Below are 21,704 nucleotides of genomic sequence, written 5' to 3'. Positions count from 1 at the left end.
GTCCTGTGTTACCAATTATAAAAAAAAATATTTATGTGTTAACGTAGCGAATCGCAGAAGTCCCTACGTATCTTTTTGTATGTACATTTTATAATCTTTTTATGTTTGTTTTATTTTTCAATTCTAAATTTAAATGTGCCGCCAGTCCACTTTTGTTTTGGAAAAAAATATAATCAAATGCTAGTCAAATCTATAAATCTTTAGACTTTTTTCAGATTTATAATAACTAGTATTGCAAGGGGTAGCTGATTAAAATGTTTTAATAAAACGAAAATAAAAATGTTTACTTAATATATCGTCAATTCGATACTGTTTTGTGTTGTATTGAGCTTTGACGCGAGTTTGCCGGAGGTGGAAGTTGTGCTGGCCAGCGATCCAATAAGTGACGATCGTATAAGTATAATTTTTTAAATTTCGAATTTCGAGCAACGTCACTATTGAAACAATGTACATCAATTAGCTCATTCAACGTAGTTATGAATTAATACGGAACTTGATGAGCGGACAAACGTCAAAGTGGCCATCATGGCGTGCAGGTACCTACTATAGATCTAAAACAAACGTTTTTAGAATTGTTGCTTATGCGTTTGTGCACGATAATGTCCACAATGGCTAAACCAATTTGGATTTGGTTTTCGGTAATGTATATCAAGATAAGCTTGGATTAACATTTATTGTTCATAATATTAAGAGTTCGGCTAGTATTACAATCAAGTAAAAAATTTTGAATATTCTTGTAACTTTAAATAAAAAATGCTTTGAAGATTATTTCTTTTCTTAAAAAAACTTTTAATAATAATAAATAATAATAATTCATTTATTATAATTATTAATACAAAGATCGAACACTCAGAAAACATTCCTTATTGAATTGAATATCAATTCAATAAAAATTTAATTAATACAGTGAATAGCGACATGTCTCGCCAGGACTGATAGCTGTAAAGGTACTAACTGGGTGATAAATCTTTCATAGATTTCTCATAGATGGCGCTACGACTAAAAAGTCGTTGAAAATCCTAATACAAAAGACACGACGCAAGCACATAGAAAAATTCGTGAGGTCCGTTGGCTCGTTCCGTGGCTTAGTTGGTATAGCGTCTGGCACGGTATGCAAGAGGACGTCGGTTCGAATCCGACCGGATCGAAGGAATTTTTTCTGAGTGTTCGATCTTTGTATTAATAATTATAATAAACTAGTGGAATAATTTCACGAAAAAGAATTGAATATCAATTCGATAAAAATTGAAACAAAATTGAAAAAAAAAAGTTTCACTGTTTCCGGCCAAACATTAGATATACAAAGGAAATGAAACTATTTTTCCGGATTTAAATGGCGTATATTTTTTTTTCAAACAAACCGACGTTTCTGGCCCTTTACAGGTCCCATGGTCACGGTTAACTGAGGTGGTACAGTCTTCAACCAGTTATGTCTAATATTAATGCAAACCACCTTATTTTTTCACTATAGTTACAATAGTTATTAATTAAATACCTTATTTTTAATTTTACAAAGAAAACATTCCAATTTACGCTATATTAAGTAAACAGTAAATTAAAAAAAAACTGGAAAAGTAAAAAGCACTAGTGCCAGAAATCCAACTTTCCGCACGATTTGTAGTGCGAAAAATACCACGTTTTGAGCAACTGTATTAAAAAAATACTTTCAGGCTTTGAAACGAAGTTGGTCATATCGTCTTCGTAGGGATATGAAGGAGCAATCAGTAGTCGAAGATCTTAAAATATGGTTTGCAGCTATCTGTTCTCTTCAACCGACAAATTGCTCTGACACATCTTTTTAAGAATGAGGCCTCATTAGTTGCATTGCCCCAAAATATTATAGCGATCTTAACAACATAATCAAATACATTGATAACTTACCGAAAGACCAAATTTTGTAGATGTCAAATGTTACATAAAATTGACGATCAAAGAAGTTTTGAAAGTTATGCACAATTTCAAACACTAGCTCTTAGATCTCTCTATTGCATCTGGCCCTCCAGTTCTGAAATTCTCCTTTGATCGATCCCAGAATCTTTCGAAGTATCTTTCGTTCTGCACTAAGAATTTTTGTTCTTTTTTCAACGGCAGTGTCCGTGTTTTACACCCATACGTTAAGATTGGCCTAATTTAAATTGTATAATTTATGATTCGAATAATGTCAAACGCGTCATCAAAAATACAAATAAAAGAAATTTTTTTGCAATATTAATAATTTACTTTCCCGAAAAAAAAACACAATTTATTATTCTACACAAACATTGTCGCCTGCCAACATTGCTTTGTAGTGTCATGAGAAATACCGTGACACCGAGACAACGACATTTTTGTTCATTATAAAAATGTAGTGGCCAATAATTTATAACTGAATTTTTTACCACTTCATTTTTTATAAGTAGTAATTGTATTGCCCAATCTTTGCATTCTTAAGTTTCTCGAAAAACTCTTATTACATTAGTTTAAAGTGACCATAATGAGGTAAACAATTGGTTCTTAAGGAACCCCTAAGTACCTATTTCTTAGCGCCCTGTATATTAAATCAGAACGACATAAATAAAAAAAAATTAGATAGGTATTTAATATAGGTTTTAATTACCTTATACCATTAATTTCTAGTATGTTCTTAACTAATACGGGCTTCAGCACAGTGAAAAGGTTGTAAACCCTAATGTGCCGTGATCAGCATCACGGCAATAAAATAGAATACTTCGGAAAGTAAAGGAAAGGTAAGGGCCCAAAAGGGCTGAGTTATACAGAATTACAGATTGGTATTAACATTAAAATTGGCAAATTAAGTCGAGAACTAACGATTTACTTTCGTGAACAGTAATAGGAATTGCATTCAAAGTCTGACCGCATGAACAGTGAAGGAGCAAGAATAGAAACCGGAATCGAAGCATGGAAAAGATAACTGGGACTTAACAATAGAGCGACAGGGTTTATCCTGGGACCTAAGAAAGCTGAAACGCTCTTTCAGGTTCCCGGGAGACACAGGGTTATGTAAAATATTATAAAGAATGGACACAATATGCAAATTCCTGGGGAGACGGATGGGAAGCCATTTGAGCTGACTGCGGAAATGTGAAATACGATCATATTTACGAAGCCCAAAGATGAACCAGCCGAACTGCTCGCTACCGCGATTGAGCTGGGAGTCGACGGAACGAAACAAAATAATGCCAAGACAAAGGAATTAAAGAACGATTCAAAGTTTGAAAACAAGTGGCCGGGAACACCAGAGAAACGGTGATAAAAAGGTGGGATGACGATGTAAGGAGTGTCAAGTAGGGCCTTTCTTTTTTAACTGAGTGAGTCACTATGTCACTACACTTATCAATGCGGAATTGGCTTGATCGTACATGTATTTTACGACTCGGCCCTTCGGGCATTGGCGCTGATGTTCAATACCAGCATCCGCATCTGCGGATAATCTGCACATTAAAATATCCGCATCAGTAACCGCATTCATTGATGCTGATATTCAATGTATGAGTCGTGACGTCATATCACGTCATAGTCATCATCTCATAGTCATGTCATGACTAAGAGACACGCTGGATTTATTTACAATCCGAATTATTGTAGTGCGCAGTTCATGAAATGTTTGCACAAATTACCATAATTAAAATAATAAGCAAATTGTCGGGTATAGAGCAATTACCCGTAACAAGCATTTAATTATGAGTCTCCATTTCGGGAATTTAGGGGGCAAATCTAATCCGCGTACTTGAAGGTCGTGGCAACCAAATTGTGCGTGATTTACGGGAATCTATTGTTATCAGTAGACAACATAAATTAATGCTTACTGTACGAAAATGTCGTAGCCATTGAAGTAACAAAGGAATAATGTTAAAAATACCTCTCCTGTGAAATTTGGTTTGGTGCTTTGGTGATTAAGTACATTACTACTAAATTTCAAATCGCTACGTTAATTTGTTCTGTCTGATATTAACAACGATATCTACGTACAGAGGGCAGCATATCAAGCTACACATTCTTTTTTAACTTCTTAGCGTGTCGATTATGACGTTTATATTCTGTCCACTGTTGTGAGTAAACGACACAACGTCTCGTCATTTCGTAAACAAAAAGTTAATCTAAATTCAATTCAATCAACTTCTAGGTAGCTGTAAAAGTACTTACCTGACTGGGTGAAGAAATAGATTTTACCAAACCAAAAAGAAAGATCTGCAACAAGCATATAGAAAAAATCGTAAGATCCGCTAGTTCGTTCCGAGGCTTCGTTGGCGTAGCATGTGACACGGTTCCAACAGCCTTCCTGCTCGAATCTAACCGGATCGAAGGAATTTTGCTAAGCGTTCGATCTTTGTATTAATAATTAAAACAAACTGGTAGAATAATTTCACAAAAATAATTGAATATCCTTGTGATCAAACATCGTGACATCCAATAAATTTAATAATCTTAATTTATTGGTAAAATATCGAGTTCTTAGGTTTTCGCGATTGTTACACATAGGAAATGGAACTATTTTTCCGGATTTAAATCGCGTATATTTGTTTTTTCAAACAAACCGACGTTTCGGGCCCTTTACAGGTTCCACGTCAACCGTGACACGTGAACGTGAAAAATAGTTTTATTTGTAAAACCTTAAAAAACTTATGCTACCCTCAGAACGAAAAAAGGCACCACTGCCGTATAAAGCACGCATAGTTAGGTCTTTTTTCATTACGAGGGCAATATGGTAAAATAAAGAATCCGTCGTTTAGTAGAAAATGTACACAACATGACATGATTTTTTTTATGCAACAGATGTATGAATGCGAAGATCAACTTTCGGGAGAAAGAGAAGCAGATACTGGACCAAATCCTGGGTCCGGGGAGGTACGATGCCCGCATCCGCCCTTCAGGCATAAATGGAACTGGTAAGACCAACTTTCTAATTACTACCCCTAAAAACGCACGCAGCAACCTGCTTAGTTGCTGTTGTTCCCACGGCTGGCTAGAAGGCGTCGCGTCGGCGTGATAAAAAGGCAATTTAAAAACTTGTTATTAAATAATTAAAAAAATTAAGTAACAAAAGATACAAAAAGCCCTGAACGGGTTTTTTATGGCACCATACGACACTTCTGTCCCAATTTAGTCAATAGGGATTTGTATAAAGCATACAATTTGTTTATAAATTAACATTGTTTAAAAAACTTATTAATTTAATTTATTGCAAAAACAAACGAGAAAAACTACCGTGATTTAAACCACCAATCCGCGAAGGCAGTCACAAATTATTAAGAATTTTGAGGGCAGGCAAACTGCACCAGAAGTTGACTGCATCCATATTTCGCCTGCTATTTTGCAGCTACGGTGCAGACGAACTTCATTTAATTTATTTATGGCATAGCTACGGAATACAAACTGTGAAGTTGTTCAAGTTAACATACATAACAATAGAATAAAAAAAAATTATTAAGTAAAAAAAACAGAAAACTTCAAATTAATTACAATTCTTTTTTTATTTATGTTAACTTTGATCAAGAGAGGAGATTTATAACCATCTTATACCCTGCAACTGAGCCCCTGGTGAATCCGTTTATTTTATATTATCATCGGATCCCCTGTGCAGTTTAACAAAGAATAAATATTGATATTTTATTCCCACCTAATACCCTAATATTTATAAGCATATTTTTCACAATTTTCAAATTTTTTATACGAAGTCACACTGAAAGAGAGAAAGTCTGTTTATTAATAATGTGGGTAAGGTCACAATTTAAACTTATCCCGATGACTTTCTCCTTTTTTATTTCATAATTTGAAGTTACTTGCTAGATGTCAATATTAACGATCTGTCACAAAAAATGTGACTGTTTGTCTGATTGTCTAATAAATACGTTTGGTAACAATTGATGGTAAATAAATATTAGGGGTTAAAGTATGAAATTGCCGTTTTATTGCAATAGGTTCTTTGAATTTTCATAGAATCTTCATGGTTTGAGGTTTTCGAATGAAACTTTTTTCAAATGGTTTCTGTGATTTTTTTTTTTAAATTTGAAACATTTGAATATCGACTTTCAATTGTTTTTGTTATTCAATTTAGACAAGAAAGATGGATACTGCGAAAATTCGAGTGATTTTTGAATACGAGTTCCGACGCGGAACTAACGCGGCAGAAACAGCCCGCAATATCAATGCTGCGTTTGGAGAGGGGTCTACTAATGAACGCACCGTGCGATTTTGGTTTAAAAGCTTTCGTGATGGAAATTTCGACTTAAAGAACGAGTCACGAGGAAGACCGCCCACACAGGTTAATAACGATGAATTAAGAGAGATAGTGGAAGCCGATCCTAGTCAAACTACCCAGGAATTAGCGGCATGGTTTAACGTTACCTTACCCACAATATTGACTCACTTGCGTCAAATCAATAAAATAAAAAATACGAAAAAAGCGTGCCTCATGATTTGACTGATCTGCAGAAAGAAACGCGTGTTGAAACTTGTGTTGCCTTGTTGAACAGGTACAGAAATGAAGGAATATTGGATCGAATTGTAACATGTGATGAAAAGTGGATTCTTTATGATAACCGGAAAAGAAAAATGCAATGGCTGACCCCAGGTCAAATGCCACAACAGTGTCCTAAAGCAAAACTTACCAATAAAAAGGTAATGGTAACTGTTTGGTGGTCTCAGCATGGTGTTATTCACTATAGTTTTCTCCGATCTGGTCAAGCAATAACGGCAGATGTCTATTGTGCCGAACTCCGAACCATGTTGACAAAACTAGCAGTAAAACAGCCCCGACTCATGAATCGATCTTCACCATTATTGCTCCACGACAACGCGAGACCTCACACAGCACGAGAAACCATTTTGACCCTTCAGGAACTGCAGTTAGAAACCATTCGTCATCCTCCGTATTCACCAGACCTTGCTCCAACGGACTACCATTTTTTTCGTGATTTGGACAATTATCTACGTGACAAGAAGTTTTCTTCCCAGGAGGCAGTACAAAATGCTTTCACCAGTTTGTGCAGTCTAGATCGTCGGAGTTCTATCGCAAGGGCATTAATAACCTTCCCATTAGATGGCAGCAATGTATAGATAATAATGGCAACTATTTTGATTAAATAAATTTGTTAAAAATTTAAAAAATAAACAATTTAGATTTTCAGTACAAATCGGCAATTTCATACTTTAACCCCTATTATTTGATTAGGATCACTTTGTATTAAAAATTGGCGGTGAATCAGTTGTAAGGGATCAGATGGGAATAACCGAAAAAGAATAAGCATTTTTTTAAACAAGCGCGATACACCGAATGAGATTGTGGAAAAATGCCAACCTGTTCTTAAAATCCAACATAACAACGTTTATTAACTCCAAGGCACAAGAGCAATTTCCCAGCCGGAAAACTTTTTTGAATCGGGAAATTGCGCTCTTAAATAAGTTTCTTCAAAGGCAGTGCGAGCATAAAGGGATGAAAGTTTATGAAAATTTAATATGTTGTTACTAAAATAATGCTTGTGTGTTCAAAGCTATTGCGTTGACTATCATGTTATATAATAGCAGCTAATATTTACATGATTTCAAGTTCTTTAAGAATAAAGTTTAATAGTTTTATTAGTTTAGTAGCTGTAGTGCTCCTTGTGAAAGAGTTCATCCGGAGAAGTCCTGCCAGCTTACCTATTTCTGCCGCCAAGCAGTAATGTCAGCATTACTGTGTTCCGGTTTTGAATAAGGGTGCTGGTGAAATGACAGGCACATGGAACTTGCCATCTTACGTCTCAGGTTGACAGGCGCAGTGGCAGTGGCACTGCAACTGTTAAGGACAGGCATGTAGCTTACCAACCGGTATAAAAAAACAAGGAAAAATACTCCCTACAGGTAGGATATTCCGGACTATTGGACAGCTTGAGAAGGAACGAAAACCTTTACGTTGGTTTCAAGGCAATGAGGATTTATCTGCGGACCGACCGCGCGGACCATCGGAGCGGAATAACACGTGCGGCTTATTAAGCCACCCGTGCATTAATTATGTCGACTATCTTCTGTGAATACCCGCACTAAACTAAATACTCGATTCAGAGCACTGCGGATTCTACGCATGCAGTCCGTTCGGACCGTACGCACAGCTGTGAATCCAGCTTTATAATGATCGATACGGATAATGCTCCTTTACAGAGAATATTGTGTGAATAACTTTTGTTGCTCTCCAGCTTCGCCCTGGTATTGTTTAGGATATCTAAACTTCGCCGTCGGGTATACAAAGTCTTTCAGAGATGTCTTTCGCAAAGTCTGTCGAATGTAATCGTAATGTGTATCTAATGCACTACGGATTGGTTTTGACAGATGAGTTTCGACAGGTCAATTGTGCAACATTGTATAAATTGCGGTACTCTTCAACTGTTCTCTATTACGAAATAATAAGGAAAAAAAATCAGGAATATCGAAACTCATTTGTTGCTTTTATAATAGTTTTTAAACTTAACAACAGTGTTAGTCAAATAACTTCTTGGAATGTGAAAGTTAACCGGAAAGCTATAAATACTATCTTCATAGACGCTAAACGTCAAAGTATGGATACTAATAGACAACACGTGACTTAGATCGTTCCATTTTACTGCAACGTCGTGTTGAAAAAGGTAACATATCCACCCTGCTTTTCCATTTTTGTGGTAGACACACTTTTTCGCGCGTCAGACTGTGGCACCACAATCGTTACTACACCACGCTTTTGGACGTCGGTCATTTTTAAAACGTACGACTATGAACTTGAGTAGTTTTCTATAAAACTGACAAAAAATCCACGCTTTTCGTATTTCATAAGTTAATCCACTTTCTTGTGCACCAGCTAACATCGTCGCGACCATTCGTCTGACCATCAATATTGTTTTTATACAACTTTAAAGTAAGTTCGTTTTATTTTAAAACTCATACACAGGGTGACTGCGTGGTCGTGTAGCAACACAGTTTTAATTATGACTTACTATCCCACGCTAAAACTATTTGAAAGCGTTACAGCAACAACTTTTTATTCCATCGAATAAAAAAATAATTTATATCTTATTATTTAGGATCATGAAGTTTTAATTATCATTATGTCCTCAATGGCGGCCACTAGGCTTGGGCCAGTGTCAGTTACGATGTATGTTGTCAGTTAAAATTGAACAAGAACTCAAAAGTTTAGGCAGTAGCAAAGTATTTATTAAAAACGGACATTTCTAGCACACCTGAATTATTATTTATATATTATGCTACGTTAACATTAATGACATTTGTGCTTCAATAATTGAAAACTACTTTGTCTTTTCCAATGCCATTTAGACATATCGATAGTTTAGCTTAAAGTTATTCATATTTCAATGTTATTGGATATAATAAGGCAACGGCAATTAGGGTAAGAACACGGTAATTAGACTGAGAACATCGAATATGAGAATAGCCGACATAAGGAAGAAGGGAATCATGAATTTTAATCAAATTGCGTTTTGGGTACGATGACCATTTGACAATTGACATTTACTCGTCTGATCAAAAAAGGTTTTAACACGAAATGTAGGGTATCCATAATGTTAATAAATAGATTTACTGTAATTCATAATATTAATAAATCGCAATCATTTACTGAGTTACAAAAAGTGGATCAAAATCAGGACCACGCAGTCACCATAATACACTTCCATCCCTTTTCCCACAGCAGACTACATTCTAAATTCACTGAAAAGTCTAAAGGATACACATTATTAGTGCGTCAAGAGTGTCTTTAGAGATTTTTTGAAATATCACTCGTAGAATTAGACTGAAACAAATGAATATGATGGACATAAAAATCTGCACGGCCACAACCGACAGCTAATGTGCCGTCGTTATTTACGACTATCAGGCCTTTAAATAATTTGCCACATGTTATTTCGGAATATCTTTATATTCTCTTGTCAGACCATCGTCTAGAGATTTTTTCTTAGAGCATACTTAGGGCCATTGTAGTTAGACGTGAAGAATGACACAGAAAAACGGAAAAATATTTGAGATATGTTGGAGAAGAAGTTGGACACAAAGAAAACCGACAAGGACGTGTTAAAAATAGTGCAGGAAAAGATCTTATAGACAATAGAAAACCTATGGCTAAAGACGTTTGGCCATTTAATACGTCACTACCGTTTTCTTAGAAGCATTGGAAATTCGGAGGAAATAGAGGAAGACGTATGTAGACGAAGTTATTTAAATAAGAGAAAAAGTTAAATGTGTAAGTCAAGGCGCTGAATAGGCACAATTACCGACATTCTTAAAGTGTCTCTCCACTACTAGAGGTTGGCCGTCGATGTGGCAAATTGGCCCGTAAACTATTGTTCACTCCCTTATGTTGCGTAAACATGACTTTTTACGCAAGCTTCGGGTGTTGTACGTCGTAATTTTAAGAGTTTTACTTCCGGAGATTGTTCGCAACCCTGTCCCATTACAGGAGCGCCATTTTCAGTTTCGACATTCCCATAATTGACTACAAGGGAAAAATAATGCACTGGTTTCTCGTTGCCTTTTGCACCTCACGTTTTTGGAGTTGTTTTGATCCCAAGGCCGTTGCTGCATCTTTCGATCAGTTGCCCGGTCGGGTAATGACTGGTTATACCGCCACTGACTCGGTCGTCAAAGCCCTTTGTGTTATCTAGCTGGGAGCACCACGGCAACAGACGCCGCCGCCTAGGCGCGTGCAGGTGGGGTTGACAATTGGACCGGAGCAGATAGTAACTCCGTTGTCCCCTGACTCCTTAAAATTTCGTAAAAGTTTCGTAATTACAATAGAAATTTAATAACTTGCTTTCAGCCTGAATTCGATACTAGTGAAAAGGTTATTATCTAATATAGCATTAATTTCTAGACAACAGTAAACAATGTGATTCCTTGGTCTTAAGCAAGCGAACTCCCTGTACCAGCGCAACGGGTTTCATTCCGGGGCACACGGTTTGGAACATGATTAGAACCAATTTGATATGTTAATATACCCAATTGATCTTACCGGGAATTGAGTACATGACCAACGTCGATGAGGCAAACCGTTCGGCCGCCCAAGTCGTCACTTTATTTTATTTAAAAAACATTAATAATGCTGGTTTTACACTATTGAGATCTAATAATACTGCAACTTGTTTCTTTTTACATGACGTCGCCTTTGCGATTGTACATTTATTTTTAGGCGAGTCGTGGGGTTGCTCGCGAGCGCGAAAATTAATGTGAATAAAATAAAAACAGGCGTAAAAAATTTGACAAGCGCCCGATGGTGTGGCGTATCGTTAAACCGCAATTTTCAAGTTTCGGGATAAATGTGACTTTAATAACTACAAGGCTTCACTTGAAAACCAAAATTAAAAATATTTTTTTAAGCAGTTGATTCTCAAAAATAAAATAAAAATATTCAACACAAGCTCAGCTATTTTGCACGATTTAACCTTCACTGGGTTCGCGGAGTGGCAAAGTAACGCCTGAAGCTATTTATTACTTACGTTCTCTGTAGTATTTAAAAATAAATATGTCTATATATTTTATTTTTATTTTAGTCTGTTTTCGGGATTTGATATGATCGCGTAAAATACATCGTATCATGTAACGAATGAGCACATTCTTTGGACAGTGTCCCTAAGGTGTGTAATTATTTTATAGTAAATACCTAAACCATTTGATTACCCAAACAGTTTTTCCCGCTTCCCCTCCGGCGACATGCCTCAACTGAATAGAATACACCGCATTGCTGTCGACACCCATTTTTGCCTTGAGCTCTACTTTACAATTACAGTCTCGAAACAGTGTCAGGGAAATAATATAATCTCAGTACAGAGTGCTAAAAAAACCGACCTCAAAAGTACGTGGAATCTATTTGCCTAGTTTTTTTGAAATCGGTTACCGGAAAGTGCGCAAACCCGGATTCATCCCCTAGTTCGCCACTTTACGGAAATTGACACAGGAGATAATACAAATCGGTTATCAATACTCAAGGTTTAATATGAGAGAAAAACGCCTTGAATTAGAGAATAGCAAAATCAACCATTAAAATAATTGCTCCTTACAATAAAATTTAGGCGCTATTTATAAAAATGAATCTTCATGCGTGAACAGTCACCATTAGAGGTGGATGATTTTCTTCAAAATTAAATGGGACCTTTATGGAGGTCCTTTATGGAGGACCCTCTTTCCAACAAATAAGAATCATGAAAATCGGTTCACAAATACCGGAGTTATGGCGTAACATACATACAAAAAAAAAAACAAAAAACATACAGTCGAATTGAGAACCTCCTCCTTTTTTGAAGTCGGTTAACAAATCCAGCTTTTCACGCCTCGTCATAATTCATGATACATGTACTAGGATTACTTTGATTTGAACTTTATCCTCAAATATATCCAGAAGCAAATCAAATTAAGGTGAGAATAAATCAATCATGTGAGAATGTAGGCCATGGTTGTAATAGGCCTCACCTCATTTTTCACTCCTCTAAAGGCTCGATGCAGGCAAATAATGACGCTACAGTCTAGTCAATTAATACAACTGCCGTCGCTAATGGCAGAGGAAGAATAGCTTACTGGATCCATTGTCGGATAGTACGTTGTAGCAATACAGTGCCTCGTTTTATTAATTAAGTGGAGAACCGTTTCTATAGTTTTTCGCTAAGTAAAAAAGTCTTTTCACGCATCTTTTTCACAGTCACATCATTGCAAAAATAACACTGTGTAACTTAGAAAAAACACTCAGAAAAAATTCCTTCGATCCGGTCCGGTGCCAGACGCTATACCAACTAAGCCACGGAACGAACCAACGGACCTCACGAATTTTTTTCTATGTGCTTGCGTCGTGTCTTTGTACTTGGTCTTTCAACGACTTTTTAGTCGTAGCGCCATCTATGAGAAATCTATGACAGATTTATCACCCAGTTAGTACCTTTACAGCTACCAGTCCTGGCGAGAGATGTCACTATTCATTGTATTGATTATTATTGAATGGATATTCAATTATACTATAGAAAAGTAGTAGTAGTAAAGTAGAAAAAAAATTCGTGAGGTCCGTTGGTTCGTTCCGTGGCTTAGTTGGTATAGCGTCTGGCACGGTATGCAAGGAGACGTCGGTTCGAATCCGATCGGATCGAAGGGATTTTTTCTGAGTGTTCGATCTTTGTATTAATAATTATAACAAACTAATGGAGTAATTTCACAAAAGATAATTGAATGACATTCAATAAAAATTTAATCATTACTGTCATTGACTTACAAATAAATGGACGACGGGTCTAATACAAAAACCACGAAAAAAATGTCCCAAGTCAACCTATTCGAAATTTAAATTGTTATGTCATCGCAGTATCGCGCTGTCCGTAGAACAAATGAAGACTAAAGCGGAGTGTCGCGCTCTGTATACGATTTTAGCGCCTTACAAGTGCGGACACTTTTTAGCGCGGACCCGACGTCCATATAATTGTAAGTCAATGATTACTGTGTAACTTTTCAAACAGTTTATTTTTCTGGTTGGACGGCATTGGTTTCTCTTTAAATTATCAGCAAGTATGTAGATAACTGTAACTTTTTCACTTAAAAAACCGACATCAATAATTCGTGGAATTACATCTATTTGCCAAGTTTTATTGTAATCGGTTACCGGAAAGTGCGCGAAACCGAAATCATCCCCTAGTTTGCCACCCTTAAGGGTGGAATATTTTTTCAAATTTAAATAGGACCAACATTGAGGTCCACAAATGTCAGAGTAATGGCATAACATACATACAAAAAAAATACAGTCGATTTGAAAACCTCAATTTTGAAGTCGGTTAAAAAGAGTAGCTATGCCTCTGAAACTTTGTTTTTGTGGCCGCCACAGTGGAATTTACATAATCTCGCAAATTAATACAATCAATGTGATCAATGTGTACAATTTTTGTTGAAAAATGCTATTAATTTGAAATGTAATGTAGGGAACATTTCGGTCTGTAATTATGGAGAAACCCGAACATTCTTAATTTACTATATGCTACGCAAAGGGCAATGGCGAATTCCCATATACATTTTTATAGTATATGAAAAATATAGTTTAAATTCCTGAACAAAAAAGGGTTTATTATTCTAAGAAATCTGGAATTAAAAATGCTACAGTTTTGGAGGTTAAGTTCTACTTAATTGAATAAAATATATTCGGTGTATATATATACCAATATAAATATATACAGAGGAACCTGAATGAACAAAAAAGGGTTTATTATTCTAAGAAATCTGGAATTAAAAATGCTCTAGTTTTGGAGGTTAAGTTCATTTCAGTTTAATATAATATATACAGAGGAACCTGAATAGTGCCGTGGGTTTGTAACGTGACGAAAGTTCAGAGGAAATAATTTTATATAGCGATATGGTAAAAAAGAATATAACATCGGGTCCTTCAAACGTAGTGTGAAGAAGCATTTGGCCAGACCGGCAAAATGATAGTGACGGAGTGAAGATAAAGAAAACTGAGTTAATACAAACTGGACGGACCGTATAGAATGAATTCCATGTCTAATTGTGCGACGCAAATAACTTTTTTGTAAAACGTTCCATCTATCCATGTTATCGGAATTTTTTTTGTCAGTTTTACCACCTTCTCGCGTGACATATTTAATATTTTATTGCAATCGGTCGAATCAATGCATTTAGCATTACGTGAACTAACTAAATGTGCACCTATCTATACGTAAGTACCACCAGTGGGGAGTATAAATGGGTTGATCATGAGCTCTATTGTGCAGACGAATTTCTTTCTGAAGTATTTTTTACCCTTACGGAAAAAGAACGCAGCATTAGTCGCTGATCGTCTACATTTACACACACGCGCAAGTTCAAAGAGCGATCGATTGAACAAGTGTTCAATCCGCTTCAAATTTGGTATGGATATTATGAAAATCCGATAACCTAGGTACTGCCACCAGGATAGTCTGCCGATTACCCAACTCCTCAATTACTTACAGCAAAAAATGAAACTATTTTTTCGAAGCTAAATCGCGTTCTACGCGAGAAACACCTGGAACGAGACCTGCAAAAGGGTCGAGAAAGTTTCATTTCCTGTGTGTAACAATCACGAAACGCTACACTAAAAACGCAAACTAGGATGATCCCTGTGACATTTCATTTGACGTTTGTCATATGGATGAGGTAACGTCGACAGATTTTTATTTTTTATTTTATTTATTTGATTTTCAACCGACTTTAAAAAAAGGATTTTAAAGATTTCTCCGTCAATTGTAGACCATTTAAAAAAAATCTTTTATTGTTTGAAAGGGTGCACTCTTGAAATCGAGGAAAATACTAAAATTTTAAGCACATGTACACTGACATACCGATTTTTGTATGAATTGTGGACCAATTTTCAAAATTCTGGATTTGTTTGATAGGGTATACTCTCGAGGTGGTCTCTGCTGCCAACTATGCTGTTCCGGGTTCGTTTCGGCTGTCACAAATCAAAAAATATTTTCCGCAAATAAAAATCGACTTTTCACTTGTCATGTAATCCACAAATCACCGTCACCAAATTTGAATAATTTGAAAATCATACTTTAAAAATGAATACCTTCGGGTATTCATACATAACACAAATAAAACATTTTATCGATATACCTCAACTCTATCAAATGCAGTGTAATGAGGTAGTAACTTTTGCACGTTGTCGTAAAAAAGTTAACGAATTTTTTATAAAGTTATACCCTCCGTACTACCAACAAAAACATCTCAAATAAAATGCAGATACACCGCAAATCCTGCACTTAAAAAGCACTAATGAAATTTTTGGTGTACTTGGATAAATATGATATACGTTTACCATGAAATTACTCCTTAAAGTATAGTTTATAAACATTTATATTCAGGGTAAACTTAAAAAACGCAACTTACGGTATGTTTTCGATAAATAGACACCGACATCACCAGCCCAAACAATAACACACACGATTGTCGTGACGTATTTTTGAAGTTGTTTATTTTTTTTAAATGACAGACCCAGGCATTAAAAACTTTATGGTTTGCTAGAGTAGTTACCGAAATAGCAATTAATGTTAGTTCTTTTACCTGTTATAACTTCGATATCCGATAAATCGGTATAAAATCATCACCGGCACCTCTAGGTGCGGTATGCGTCTACGGCTGCATGTATCGCGTGAGCGGATAAATAATTTTCAATATAAGAACTGTTTACAGTAGAACTCGTGCTTGGGTTCCTTAAATTTGGTCTCGTCGACTTGCAAGTGATGGCTTTTCTGACGATTTTTTAATTTTAATTGAAGTGTTGTTGCACGATCTGTTTCGATTTTGACAATATATTTTGTTATTAATTTTTCTTTGCTTCAACATTGTTTGTATTGTTGCCAGTAAACATTTGCGTATAATGCTTCAATATTGTACTGTTATATTAATCGTAATGTTATGACGTTGGTAATATGAAATATGTTCACCTCTACTGCTAATAAACATGAAATTTAGTAGCTGTAGAGCACCTTGTGAAAGAGTGCGTCCAGGAAAGTACAGTCAACTTACCTATTTCTGCCGCCAAACAGTATTGTGAGCATTACTGCCTTCCGGTTTTGTAGGGTAAAGGTGTTGGTGAAATTACAAACACACGAGACTTATCAACTTACGTCTCAGAGTGACAGGCGCAGTGCCAGTGTCCCTCCTCCTCCTCCTCAGATCTTTGTAATTGCTACGAGTGGCACTGTGAATATGCTTTGTAAAAAGAAATATCGCACGGCTAACACAATAGTGTACTAATTCAAAAATTCAGAACCGTAAAAAAACTAATTCTTCACTTTCCGTGACAGATTATTTATACAATTTCCTACTTGCCAAATATATAAATAAAAGGGATACAAAATTTTACGAAATTGTTTTTCTTTTCCAGTAAGGAGTGTTTTGTCCAGAACTAGTTCATGAAAAGTTTGTCTTACTTTGACTTAAGTAGATATTTTTTAATTGTTTCTTACAATATTCTAACGACGGTTTTATTGACATGTAGAGAATCAAATTTAACGTTCAGTAATAGTACAATCTTAAATTCCGCAAATTTTGAGTTAAAACACTATTATAATATCAGTACAATATACTTATACTTTTTATTATATTTGCTTGAATAAAAATAGTCATTTGTTATGCAATTTTGCAAAGTTGTTTTTTGACGCGAGTGAGAAGATTTTGAGCGTAGTGAGGATTCGGATCTTGAGCGTAACGAGGAGGGTTTTAAGGCACGACACGCAAAACAATGGTAGAGGATAATGGTAGACGAAAGAAGAACAGTTAAACCATAACAAATCAGTTTTTAATCAAAAGATTTATATTACATAAATAATGTACGACATCACGTAGTTGTACGTGTCAATATGTTTTTCTTCATCGAAAGAAAAAGTTAGATACGCCACAGTTATCGTCATCTCCAAGTTCGAATTTCCAAAACGCTTATGTGCGCAGATTTCTAATGAGAAAGAAAGCCTGTCCGAGCTAGTGAGGTGTAAAAATAATTACCTGTCAATCTAAGTTACGTGTTGTAATTATATGTCATATAAATATTATATCATATGTTACATGTGTACAATAATGTGTATAATATATACTACAATTCCAGTATGTGTTACAATTTAACAGATGGTCCGGCAGTAGTTAGCATTAATCTCTTCGTGCGCAGTTTACCTACAATAAGCGACATAAAGATGGTTAGTAGCGTAGACACGGTAGCTACTACCACGCACTCGCTTCCGTGGTTCATGCGAGGGTCGAGTGAGATTTTTTGACACGCCTTTGCCATATTCCGGTCTATCCTATGTCAGTATAGATCGAGAAATACATAAGGGCCAGTACAAACTGGCGGACGGCAACGCAGAGGACATTAAATGCAGCAATGCATATTTTGTGCTATTTGAATTTGAAATAAGGTATAAATTGCAATGCTACTGCGACCGACCTAGCATCATCATCATTAATAATAATAATAATAATAATAATAATAAAATTTTTTAGGCCTTGGGAGAGGCGAGAGTTTAAAATAAATAAATATAATAATAATAATAATATTTATAGTCACAAAATAGATTACAACATATTGATGAAGTAAGTCCCTGACTCCTGAGCTAGGTATAACCTGTGTGACAGGAGCCAGTGCCCTCTCGCAAATTTTGACAAGGCTTAAGTCTATTTCATGAGAAAAATATAAATTAAAAATTTAATACAAAAAATAAAGTGAAAGAATCTATTATTAAAAGTCTCGATAAAAAGTACTCTAAGTAATAATTATATAACAAGTTGGATACATTGTAATATGCAAATTGTGATAAATATATCTGTAATTTTGTGTACGAGTGTGTGTGCGTGTGTGTGTGGGTGTATGTGTTTGTCTGAGTTAGTGTGGGTATTGGAATATTTCGTGATGGAAAATTAATGCCACATAAACAAAAAACATTCGCTATAATTTTAAGATAAGGAACAATTTTTGGTTTAATTAAAAAATAATAATAAAATTTATACCAATTGCTACAGTAACGCTTCGGTTTCATAGTAATCTAAAGCTAAAAGCCAATTCTTGACTTTGACTTTAACTTCATGAGCAGATAAAGGATGTATGTTGAGAGATTTATTCATTTTATTATTATTATTATCATTGAAATTTGTACCTTATTTCAATTGTAATTTATTTTATTTTTCAAAGTGCAAACAGCTTGTATCACAATATAATAGAAAATACATTAAATCATTGCACGCAAAAGAATACCCTACTGATAAAAATACAAATGTAAAATAAAGCCTTGACAACACAAATGACACATTACAGAAGCAGTAACATTACGCGACCAACCTCGCTTTCGTAATAAAACATTACATAAATAATACTTTCTTAAGAGTTTATTCTACGTCAAATGGCTTTGCTTATTTCTGCGTAACAGTCAAAGTTTTAAAGTAATCACTTTGGAAAACAATATATAGTACAATTGATGAATTGCGATGTGAAAACACGATTCTTGAACATTTTCCCGATAGAAAAAAAACACAGACCTACCTCGAAATTTTACAAGAAAATTGCATTCAATAAGTACTTTACATATACCAATGATTTTTTTAATGTCAACTGAACTAAATAGAACACCTTTACTGTCATCCTTATCATAAGTAACGCAATCGAATTTTTAACGAAATTGAGTTATTGACATGTCTGAGCTCAGCGAAACAAGATCTGCAACCCCATCTAATCGATTTTTTATTATCTAAATTAGTTTCAGTTTTATTGTTAAGTGAAATCCGCGTAATTGACTTTTTTTAGGTGACCATGATGCTTTAGGTGCCAATATATCGAAAGTTCCGAAATGCGAATGTGTCAGTTACGACAAGCAGGGCAGTATAGTACACGATATACATTTTTCAAATGGTTTTAATTTCCTTTGTAAAAAAATAAACTGTAAAATAAAGCCCAGCCGCTCGACCCAAGCAAAATAAACCGTATTAGAATGGGAATAATTTGAATTCGAACTAAGGTAAACGTACGCACAGTTATATATACATTGATATATTTAATGTCCTCTGCATTGCTGTCCGCAGGCCTGCACTGGCCCTAAAGGACCACCACACTTGTCGCCGCTAATTCGGCTTGAGCCGGTCACGAACAGCTTGGCGCTTATTGTGTCAATAAAGTAACTGACAGGCACAATCTGTTTCGATTAGTGTGGTGACTGCCTTATCTAACGAACACTAACAGAATATACTATGAACGTCAAATAATCTGTTTGCAACAACAATTGTAATTACGTCAACTGCTTAGAGAGAACAAATCTAGTCGCGTATATAACATGACGAGGCATATGGAAAAGGCAATAGGAATTATCTATGACATTCTTTCTTTTTTTTGCCTAGAGTGGCTTTGGAGTGTGCCCGAGGCGTTCAAGACGAAATTAAATCAAAAGTGCTATCTGTTTGGATTTCTTTCCAAGCTTTAATTACGTCTTGAAGGTCGTTGTCCAGGGTGGATAGAGACTTTTGCTTGTAACACCTTGAAGTTTTTGTATTTCAGCAAAAACGATTGATAGTTTTCAGAAAATACATAGTAAGGGTAAAGAATGATGAGTGACAAATAATAATAATGAACAAATTTTATTACTGTTGAATAGAAAATTAGAAAAGCACGTCCAAGAACAGCCGGACAGTTTTGTCTTTCCATATATAGCAATCACTCCTCCACTCCTCCAAATACAGGGTAAAATTTGTTCATCCGAAACAGGTGACTTCGTTATTTGTTTGTATGATTTTCACCGAAGCTGCTTCAGTGCGGCCGTGACCGATACACTTAACAAATTATAAGAGCAGAATATTTATGCTGTGTTCTTAAGGCACAGGTTGTAGTGTACTTATTGTGACACCCCTACTGTAATATATCCCCATGTCTTGGTTATGGCGAACGACTTGACGTGTTTCTATTCCTTCTTAAGTTTTATAATCAGATGGTATAAGTTTCCGAGTCAATAGAATTGTACATCTCTACAATGTCACTTACTCGGCAAAAAAAATGCTGCAGAGCTATTAAAAAATCGATAGAGGGTTCACGAGACACGCGATTGAAATGAATAATAAAAGGCCATTTCATTATCAAAGCACTTTATTTTATCAAATCTCTTTGATTCATTCATAAACTATAACATTCCTGTGTTATTTGGTTTCTAATGTAACTGTAATATAACGTGAACTACGCTTTGTAAGTAATTATTGAGTTTCCTTTTTAACAAAACATTAATTTCCGGGCTGTTCAAACGCCGCGCCTCGAAAGCCTCAAAGAAAACCGTCTCGCCACGATAATGTATACTGCTGAGTTGGGTTCACTTACTTACTACTAAAATTCATTGGCAAGAACGTTGTGAATTTGTGTGTGAAATTTTAATGGATTTATATCGGAATTTCCTTTGTAACCAAGTAAGTTACGCCCAGCCAATATTTAACAACGTTACAATGTCTTCTATAACTGAATTCTGCTCTATACCTGTAATTGTACACTAACACAAATTCCTGTAAACAAGTCAATCTGTTGTTTCATTTAGCTTCCAAAGTCACTTTTCCTTTAGTTCAATCAGTTTATGTCGAAGTCACTCAATTTTACATCGCGTTATCCTTGGATTATTTGCGCCTTCATCGAGCCCCACGTAGCCACATCGCGTTGATTAAGTATGTATTTACATCGAACACACAAAGCGCCCGTAGAAGCAGTGCCCGGAGAGAACCCGGCGAGCTAACACACACCAACCGTCGGCCTTGCCTGCCTACCTTGGAAACTTTGTTCTTCCAAACAAACCAACGTTTTGGGATCCTTAGAGTTCCGAATCCGAGACGGTCTGAAATGTCACAGAGATCATTTTATCTGTAGGTGTACAAGCGGTATCCGTATTTTCTCGGATTGGAATCGGACTTAGTGCACAAGCGATATCCGAAGTGGGTTCGAATTTTCTAGATTTGTATAGATAGATTTATTACTCGGATTGGGAACGAATATGAAGAGCATGCAGTACACAAAAACACGCTTACAGGTACAATGGTCACGGCTGATTGAGATAGTAAAGTTATCAATAATATTAAAGCAAAGCACTTTAACACGACCTAATAGACCACGGAATCAGAAAAGGGCCCGAAGCGTTGGTTTACTTGAAGTACGCGAATTGGACCCGAAGAAATTATTTCATTAGCAATGTGTATCCATCGCGAAAACTTAAAAAGTCGCCATAAGTTACTCACGT

At 35.7% G+C, this 21,704-nt stretch overlaps 1 protein-coding gene across 6 annotated transcripts in view; it reads left to right on the top strand.

Moving 5' to 3' along the window:
• Nucleotides 1-21,704, top strand: part of LOC113239457 (glutamate-gated chloride channel) — a 79,283-nt gene that overhangs the window by 42,917 nt on the left and 14,662 nt on the right. For 3 of the 6 annotated variants that reach the window (XM_026476474.1, XM_026476472.1, XM_026476476.1), the window contains exons 3-4: nucleotides 4,774-4,886; nucleotides 17,587-17,654. In XM_026476474.1, coding sequence (XP_026332259.1) covers nucleotides 4,774-4,886; nucleotides 17,587-17,654 — 181 coding nt within the window. The remainder of the gene's footprint in view (nucleotides 1-4,773; nucleotides 4,887-17,586; nucleotides 17,655-21,704) is intronic. The other 3 variants (XM_026476473.1, XM_026476470.1, XM_026476475.1) reach the window with 1 other exon arrangement.

Source organism: Hyposmocoma kahamanoa, unplaced genomic scaffold (assembly GCF_003589595.1).
Source record: "Hyposmocoma kahamanoa isolate Upper Pololo Valley unplaced genomic scaffold, ASM358959v1 99879, whole genome shotgun sequence".
In the NCBI taxonomy this organism is placed as follows: domain Eukaryota; kingdom Metazoa; phylum Arthropoda; class Insecta; order Lepidoptera; family Cosmopterigidae; genus Hyposmocoma; species Hyposmocoma kahamanoa.
The sequence above is the reverse complement of the archived record's forward strand: the minus strand, read 5'-3'. Positions and strand labels throughout refer to the sequence as shown.